The 9,326-nt window shown below is 40.8% G+C and overlaps 1 protein-coding gene across 1 annotated transcript in view; it reads right to left on the bottom strand.

Moving 5' to 3' along the window:
* MLIP (muscular LMNA-interacting protein) overlaps nt 1–9,326 on the bottom strand; it is a gene marked incomplete at both ends in the record, with an annotated part of 49,551 nt that overhangs the window by 19,598 nt on the left and 20,627 nt on the right. Inside the window, 4 exons of the mRNA XM_009081569.1 lie at nt 2,287–2,331; nt 4,397–4,456; nt 4,552–4,635; nt 4,720–4,785. Coding sequence (XP_009079817.1) covers nt 2,287–2,331; nt 4,397–4,456; nt 4,552–4,635; nt 4,720–4,785 — 255 coding nt within the window. The remainder of the gene's footprint in view (nt 1–2,286; nt 2,332–4,396; nt 4,457–4,551; nt 4,636–4,719; nt 4,786–9,326) is intronic.

Here is a 9,326-nt window from a genome sequence, read left to right as displayed (position 1 = left end):
CAGCCCATTCCCTGGGTCCTGTCCCTGGGCCCAGAGAGAAGAGCTCAGAGCTGTCCCTGCACTTCCTTCCCTGAGGGAGTTGTCCCAGCCATGAGCTCTGTGCTCAGTCTCCTCTTCTCCAGCTGAACAGCCCAAGTGCCTCAGCCACTCCTCATGTGGCTTCCCCTTGAGGCTCTTCACCATCTTCGTTGCCTCCTTTGGACACTCTCCAATAACTTAATATCTTTCTTACATTGTGGTGCCCCAAACTGCTCACACTGTTCCAGGTGAGGCTGCCCCAGCACAGAGCAGAGCAGGACAATCTCCTCCCTCTGGCCATGTCTTTCCTGATGGCCCAGGACATGATGTCCCTCCTGTCTGCCAGGGCACACTGTTGACTCATATTCAACTTGCCATGGACAGGAGCCCCCAGGTCCCTTTCCAGCAGTACCTTCCAGCCTCTCATTCCCCAGTCTGTAGGTACAGACAGGGTTGCTCCATCCCAGGTGCAGAATCCAGCACTTACCTTTGTTAACATCATGTGGTTGGTGACTGCTCAGCTCTCTAATCTGTCTAGGTCTCTCTGTGAGGCCTCTCTGCCTTCGAGGGAGTCAACAGCTCCTCCCAATTTTATATCATCTGTGGATTTACTCAAGACCTGAGTCCAAGTCATTTATGATGTTGAAGAGCACTGGGCCTAAGGTAGACCCTGTGAAATCCACTAGCAACTGGTACCAGCCTGATGGAATTCCATTCACTAAAACCCTTTGCATCCAATCCATCAACCAGTTGCTCATCCAGCACATAGAGTGTTTGTCCAGTTTTGTGCTTGACATTTTGTCCAGAAGGATCTTGTGAGAGACAGTTTTGTTTAGTGCCAGGCTATTTCAACATACTTGTATAACCCATTCCTTCATATAACTTATTGAAGTAATAAGCATGTGTGCACACATGCACCTTTATATGTGTGTGGTTATAAATAATACTTTAGCATTGCTCATTAACAAGTAAAAGCTTCTGTTTTAACCAAATATGCCCCCAAAGCAACATTTTTGACAAGCTTCTCAATAGCAGACATCATGAATACAAAAAGATTAAGATAATCATACTGCTAAATTAACATTTTCGTTCTTTCTAGCAAAATTAATGCAGTTGGGTAAATGAAAAACCTACATCTAAAAGCCAAAAAAAAAAGGATTTGTGAAGAAAAATAGATGGCTGAAAATCATTACACCACTGGGGAAAAAAAGTGTTTGTAAAGGTGATTTTCCATGCCAGAAAAGCAAAGCTAACTATATCCCTAGGCATATAAATTGGATGTCTGAATTTATGGTATATGTCAGCCACAGTTTGGGGAGCTGGAGATCTGCACTGGAGAGGTATTAAATACACTCTGTTTTCACAGACTACCTCTTTTATTTCATTAAGAGGCTCTCTTCCAATATTCTTTCTAATTAGTATGAACCAGCACAATCTGTCAAGCAAAACCCACAGTATGCAATAAAATATGCATACCAGCATGCTCAAGAAGCAAAATTGAAATGATCAGTCAAGCATTGTGCTGGCATCACACTGGAAGACCTCTATTGCTTTGCCAGCTCTGCTTTGATTTGAGGTTCAATGGAAATGCTGAATGATGAATAGTAAGCTGAGATTTCTCACCACATGACTAGATGAGTTGCAAGTAAAATGTGGAACCTGCAGTAACTCTGTGTGCTAGTGTGAGTTAAAATGTTGTTTGGGTTTAATGTTTCAATGATTGTAGAAATTACTCAATATAGATATTTTCTTTATGCATTGGAATGTATGTATGTGACTAAACAGCTTCTGTTCATCTAAACTGTGGGTTTCAGGCAGCTCTAGACCCTGGAAAAAAAGGTTTGGGTCAATCCCAACTTCTGATGGATAAGCAAGAACTAAAGGACTTCTACCAAAGCAGGTCCCTTACAGTGCAGGCTGAGCTCAAACAAATCCACCCTTCAGCACCCATCACAGTCTGTTTACCAAACAGCTGAAGTCTTGCCCCACGTTTGAAGCAAAGAACAACAAAGAAGTGTGTGAGGAAATTAATTTTAACATCATATTTATATAGGTAAAATTATCAACAGCCTCTGCACTGAAGAGACTCCAGCCATGAAGGATTTACAACAGTGGAAAGACATTTCAAGTCTCAGTTGCCAACACTGTAACACACTCAGTTCTCTGTATTAGTCAACACTTGATGTCTGTGCAGACTCACCCAGTATTGTGTAAGAGCAGACAAATTAAACATTTCTGCATGCAAAATGTAACTATAAAAGTACTTACATATCTGGTTTCACGCCCAGCTGCTCTCTGCAGTGTCGATGACACCTTGTAAAAAATAAATAGATGCATAATAGATACACTGAGTTACTCTGATGAGTAACTCAAAGAGATTTTCATCATTGTGACAAGTTATGAATTGCTCAAATTCAGGAAAACCTAACTTTTCCAGAAAGATTCACCTGATACCTGAGAATAAGGTACATTTTAGTTGTGATTGTATGCTTGCTGTAGAAAACACTACTTAATTTTCAATGCTCAAAAGCATTGATCCCACCCCAAGGATGGCATCTAAGTTATGCTTATTAGTAGATAGCCATAGCTGTGGTTGCCCCATAAAATTTAAGTTACATTTGCTCACAAAATAATGTGCAATGTTACCTTTACATGTTCTCATTTGTAAGAACCTGCTTTCATTTTCCATGGTATTTCTAGGGTACTTAAAACACACACTCTTTTTTCCTTCATGTCTATGACTTTCTTTTGCACTCTGTTTAAGCACTTTGTCCTCTCATTCTGAGATCCTCACAACCTTTAGCTTGTTCCCTATGCTGCATCCTGCTAAACTCACCTTCTTCCCCCTTTATTTGGTTTCATGACTGTTACCAGATGTCCTCCATTTGGTCACAGCTCGATCCTCAATTGCCCAATGAAGTAGGTTTTGGATGCTATAGCTAAACTTAGTAGCAGCATTTTAATCACTTCGTGCTCTTCAGGCATTGGAAAACACACTGTTAGTAACAGTGTGTACCTCCTTCAGCTGCCATTGCATTTCTGTCTTTCAGCCTCCTGAAGCCCAATTCCCCAGTTGTGATGGACAGAAGTAATTTCAGACTTGAAAAGTAAATTTGAAGTGTATATTGAATGCAGCCACTCAAAAATGCTGGATCTGTGCCCTCTGTTTGCATGGTGGACTGGACATCCTGCAGGATCTCTCGATTGCATTAACTTCTAGACGTGTCCAGCTGCTTAAAAATTCCTTTCCTTCCATTTCCAGTTGGACTTCTGCCATCTTCACTTTCCTGTAGCTACCAGGACCAACTTAAATTTACCTGGGGCAAACTGAATACAGGCCCTGCTTCCATTGGTTAGTCATCCTTCTGAACCCAGAAGGCACAGCAATATAACTTAACGAAACCAGAAGTTTAGAAATAGAAAATTAACCCTGCCTCTCACCACCTTTTCCTTAGTTATCCAGGATAAACAGATGCTGCAGATGTCCTCGGTCTGTGAGGAGCCAGAGTTAAAATTAACTCAGGACTTTAGAGCAAGTTGACGACAAATTTACTTATCCCATTATTTGAAAATAAATAATCACCATGAAGAAAACTCAATGTTCTGAAAGATGCTTCCAGTCATTGAAGCTAGAAACGTTGGTTCCTCTGCAGTAAGGACACATAGATGGAACAAAATCTGGGAAATGTCCAGACTTCCTGCAACATGGAAGGAATATTCCTTCCTTGTGGATTCTAGACTCTGCAACCTTAATACACAGTGTCTCCTTCATAATAGGATACCTTATGACTTCAGGAAAGCATCCTGCAAAACAAAGACTGTCTCCAAGGCTACAGTTCATAGAACCATAGAACCACCAAGGCTGGAGGAGACCTCTAATAACAAGTCCAACCATTAACCTGTCACTAAACCAGATCCTCCAGTGCCACATCAGACACCTCTGAAACACCTCCAGGGATGGTGACTGCACCACCTCCCTGGGCAATATCCCAGTGCTGAACACCACAACAGGGAAAACATTTCTCCTCACATCCAATCTGACTCTGCCCTGGCTCAGCTCAAGGCCATTCCCTCCCTCCTCTCCCTGCAGCCCTGGCAGGACAGACATTCTCCACTTCTCTCCAACCCTGTCAGGGAGTTGTAGAGATCCAGGAGGTCACCCCTGAGCCTCTTCTCAAGGCTAAACAAACCCATTTCCTTCAGTCCTTCCATGTCTTTTCATGTCTTTTAAACCACCAGACACTTCTGGTGTTGCACCTCAGTTGCAGTTTTCTGTTGCCATAGGTTTTACTGTTGCAATAGGCTCTACTGTGACTTTGCTTGCCTTGATACCTCTCTGGAAAGAGCTCTTGGTGTGTGGGTGAGCTTATCCACCTACCTTGGCAGCATCTGACTCCGTGCTCATCTGCAGAAAACTCGGAGAAGACTCACATCGGCGCTGGAAAATTATTTTCAACAGAGAATGGACTTATTAATGACAAGGTATGAAAGGAAAAGAAGAGAAAAAGTCAATCTCACACACTAATGGGTTACCATAGTCAATGGGTCCTGCAGGACTTGGTCTATGACAGCACATAGCTCTTCTGTTTGTTGTCTGAGCTGGGCAGGGGAGCACATCTGAAAAAGGAGGATGGATCTCACTCAGTTAACCTGTGCTTTTTGTTCTCAAACATAGGTCTGGAAAAGAAATAACAGCACTACCTCTGAATGAGTGTCTGCAGCAGTGCCCTGGGTCACACCAGCAGGGTTGGTTGGCTCTTCTAACGCCTGCAATGCAAGAGATGTTGGTGTGACACTGAGTTCAACCTTTAAAAACCCAAGCAAACATACACTTTTTGCAATCCTGTGCTTCCAAAGCTAGCACTTTCTGTTTCTCCATGGAAAGATTGGAGAAAAACAAAATTACAGGCCTAGTAATGTTCTTCATGTTGCCAGCTTTGGATTCTGAGTTAGAGGGGTGTTTGCAGTGAGATATTATTCAAGCAGAGTGAATTATCTCTACTTTTAGAAATCAGATCCTACCAGTTTAGATTATCTTCTCCTTCTATAATGCCCTGTCCTTCACAGTAAGTGTGACATGGTGAGAGCTCACCATGTGCCACAGAGGTGTCAGGGGCTGCCTGACATGCACTGTTGGAGGAAAGACACCAGCTGTAAGCTGGTGGACAAGACATTCTTGGGCTTTAAGCCTGAAATCAGAATTGTATAAAGTGAAATACATTCTATGCACCTGTGATATCACACTGAGCAGGTATGCAATCTCTCCAAAACAAAACACAAGCTTCCTGCCCTTGGATTTACCTCTTGCTTTGCTATGTCTGTACTTGGAGCAGGTTTGAGAAAAGGGAGAGTCAGTTTGCTGGTCTCTTGACTTGAACAGGAAACTCACAAAACACCCTCAAAAGCCAAAATCCACTGCTCAGTTCCCTTTTCATCTTCATCCAGCATCTGTGAAGCACATTCTCCCTGCCATCACCCAGTTCTCCTTTGAAGAGATTTTCAAATAGACACCATGCTGAGACCAAAAATTACTCTGGAAGCCTGATAATGTGTGAAGTTGGACTACAGGGGAGGGACCCACAGGGTTTGTGGATTTTTTTGGTTTAACACATTATGGTTTTGTGAGGTTTCATTTTGCTAGTTATTTAAAAAAGAAAAATAGAATAAGAGAAAACAAGGACATTCCAGTAAAGCACATTGTCATGCATGTGGGATTCTGTGGGAATGGACTGATCCCAGTGAGGTGGGAATGAAGACTGTCAGATGCAGAAGACATATACTTAAATACTTATTTCTGAGTTTAATTTTACTGAGTATATCCTTGTCTAGCCACTGGCAGAATACATCTGTATATGCCTAAGTGAAAAGTTAATGACAATTTCCTTTTAATATTATTTTACTTCTACCATTATTCTAATGACCTTGCACAGAAGCACATTTTTGAACACGATGTCTTCCACTAAAACAAAAAGCAGTTGCCTTCCAAAGAGATTTCTTCCCTCCTCTCCATCTCTAGACAAATGTGCTGGCCTTAGAGCAGTTGTAGTTCAAAGGGTAAAAAGAGAATGATTCACTTTCACATACAGAAATGAATGGAATCTTATCCCAAGAGATACAATGAAAAGATAATTGGTCTCATCTGTGCTGTCTCATCACTCTTACCCAGCTAAAGCTTCAACATTCTGTTGAAGAGGAGGGCTCAGCACTAGAATGATTCACTTTCACATACAGAAATTAATGGAATCTTATCCCAAGAGAGACAATGAAAAGATAAATAGTCTCATCTGTGCTGTCTCATCACTCTTACCCAGCTAAAGCTTCAACATTCTGTTGAAGAGGAGGGCTCAGCACTGCACTCAACTGTGCCATAGAATCATATCATTTTGGGGGTTGGAATGGACCTTAGAGCTCACCCAGCCCCAAGCCCTGCCCTGGGCAGGGACACCTCCCACCAGAGCAGGTTGCTCAAGGCTCATCCAACCTGGCTGTGAACACTGCCAGGGTTGGGGCAGCCCCAGCCTCCCTGGGAAACCTGGTTCAACTTCAGTCAAGGAAACATCCTCCTGGTAAATATGAAATGAAGTGATAAAATTAAGTAGAAGAGTCATTTCTGTACCTATTAGGGTCAGGATTGACCAAGCAGCCTGTTGTAGAGAGATGATGATTCTGAATGTGAGTTAGGAAGAGCAAAACGTTTTAATCAATTATGGGTTTGGAATGGGGAAATTGCTAAGCTCCTCAAAACCCTCAAGAAACCTGTAGGATAATAAACACAATAAAGGAATTGTTAAGGAAAAAAACCCACGTTTCTGTTTCTTGTTGACTGCACCCGGGTATTGGGGAGGGTGAAAGCAATCAAGAGTAAGAAATTACTATCCAGAAGATTCAGGGGAATCTTTCTAGGGGAATTACAGCCACATCCACAGGTGTCTGTTCGGAGCCAAGTCTCTGGCAAATTTAAGTACCAAAAATCCATCAGTTTCAGTAGAAATTGGGTACCCAAATATCTTTCCATTTTGGAGCCTTCAGTGACTAAAGAAGTTGGGTGAGCAGAGCACCAAAGATCTAAGGTACAACTATCATATAGGAGCCATGCTATAAAAAGCAGCAGTGTCCTCTCTTTTTGGACCTGTGGGTCCCTTCCTTCAGGAAAGGAATATTTTAATCTTCAAAGTGATCAGTTTCATCTGGTTTTTTTTCTCTTTTTTTTTTTTTATTTGAAGAGCTGTGTCCTCCAAAGAAAGGTAAAAAATAGGAAACTATATTTTTGGTATCCCTGTGACCTCTACAAAGTTAAAAGATTCTGTTTAATCTGTTACTAGCTTTTCAAAATACATCTCAAATTTTTTTTACAGCATTGCCCTTTATTTTCACATTTCCATATAGAGAAAAATTTGAGATGAAAAAAAGTGTAACTAGTTTTTTCCCCAAATTACTGCTGTTATCATGCAACAATGTCATGATTAATTTAAAGTATTAGTGCTGTCTATATACTGTTGATTAGCACTAACAACAGCATTCAGGATTTGTTTCTTATGCTGAAGGTCTAACAATATTAAAAGTGGAACATTCTTATTTAGACCTTTAAATTTCTGATTATATAGGAAACAAGAGAGGGATCACAATTTAAAAGGAGATTGCAATGTAGAGGATGAAAATGTATTTGCGACAGGATTAAAATGTTCAGATGAAATAACCAATTGCTGAACCACTAATTCTTTCTTTGCAAAGGACAACTTTGGGGGTGTGATGCATCTCTGCCATTGACATCAGTGATGACTACAACCCTTCCCTCCTCTTTCCTCCCTTTTGATTGCTAAAGCTGTTTCAGAGCTGACACGATAGTGGCAAATCATCTGAACACAGTACACAGTATTTTGTTAGAAGGATGAAAGGTCTTACCAATGTATAGGAAATACAGGACATTATTTCATCCACCAATGAACCACATCAATAGTAGGAGAAAAAAATGAATATTATGACCTGGATCTGATGCTGGGTTTTTTTCACTGTATTGTGAAAACTTTGGATTGAGCGTATTTTTCCCATCATTATCTTTTCCTAAGCCCTCAGCACATTAAAAAAAAAAAATCCCTTTGTATAATGGAACTTCATATACCATTAATTCCTTTAACTTCTTTCTTGAAGATCCTGGGAGATGATACTGAAAAGACCTGCCTATTTTTCCTCTGATAAAACAGTGAATAGTAAAAGCTGCAAAGCCCATGAAAGAAAGAGGGAGCTCAACATCAGCACATTTGGTTATTATTGTGGATGAACTATGTCCTTTATCACTCTGCAGCTGCACAAATTGTTGCCTTTCTTACCATGAAGTATTATCTCTATCCTTGAGAAGCATTTTGATGCGAACACATAATCTGAATGTAAGAAATTCACGTACCAGAAGTACCTGGGGAGAATTAAAATCTATTTTTACCAACATATTCTCAATAAAGTCTTGTCAGAAATGGTTTCCATGTCCAGAAATTTCCTGATGTGCCTGATAATGGCCAATTATCTAGCAGTGAGGTCAACTGTCTGAGAGTGAGAGAAATTAGCTTCCAGGTTCCTGCTGTATGATTTCAAGGAGCAACTTGGATCTGCGTTTGCCATGACCAGTTAATACGCCAATGGATGTTTGATGATACAGTAAGAGATTACTCAAGGCATGAACTTAAAGTTGGGTCCTCACTGTAGCAGAACCCTGCCATAGTTCCTCAGTTGCACTTCTTTCTCACTGTAGCAGAACCCTGCCATAGTTCGTCAGTTTTTCATTAAAACAAGCAAACAAACAAAAAAAAACCAACAAAACTAATGCACCCTCTTTTTCCTTCTGCATGAGGAGGAAAATGCCTTTGTTTTTGACTCCACAAGGAGAATATCCTTCACTGCTTATAGTCTGCTTTGAAAGTGATAGAATGCAATTACTAGGTCTTTGGAGATTTCCTAGACATGTAACAAAATGTGGAAAGACTGTTCCAGATTCTCTTAAAGTTAGCTCCATTGCATTGGTGAAGAGAAAACATGAACAGTCATAAACAGACACAATCAATCACCTGAAATATTTAGTCCTTAAGACAATAGATTTTTCTTCTACACTTTAGAACTGAAATTATCATTCTCTACTTGACCTTAGCTGATAAATAGAAGCCAAATAAGTCAACATTCTTCCATCCTTAAGCACTTCTTCCAGTTATCCCTAGTGTTTTCCAGAAGGCTTGGTAAGTGTGGCATAAGCCTCAGCTGTGAAGCAGGTGTGTTTCATAGAATCATAGAATGAACCAGGTTGGAAGAGACCTCAAAGATCA

This window comes from Acanthisitta chloris, unplaced genomic scaffold (assembly GCF_000695815.1).
Source record: "Acanthisitta chloris isolate BGI_N310 unplaced genomic scaffold, ASM69581v1 scaffold7269, whole genome shotgun sequence".
In the NCBI taxonomy this organism is placed as follows: domain Eukaryota; kingdom Metazoa; phylum Chordata; class Aves; order Passeriformes; family Acanthisittidae; genus Acanthisitta; species Acanthisitta chloris.
This window is presented reverse-complemented; position numbering and strand designations above follow the sequence as displayed.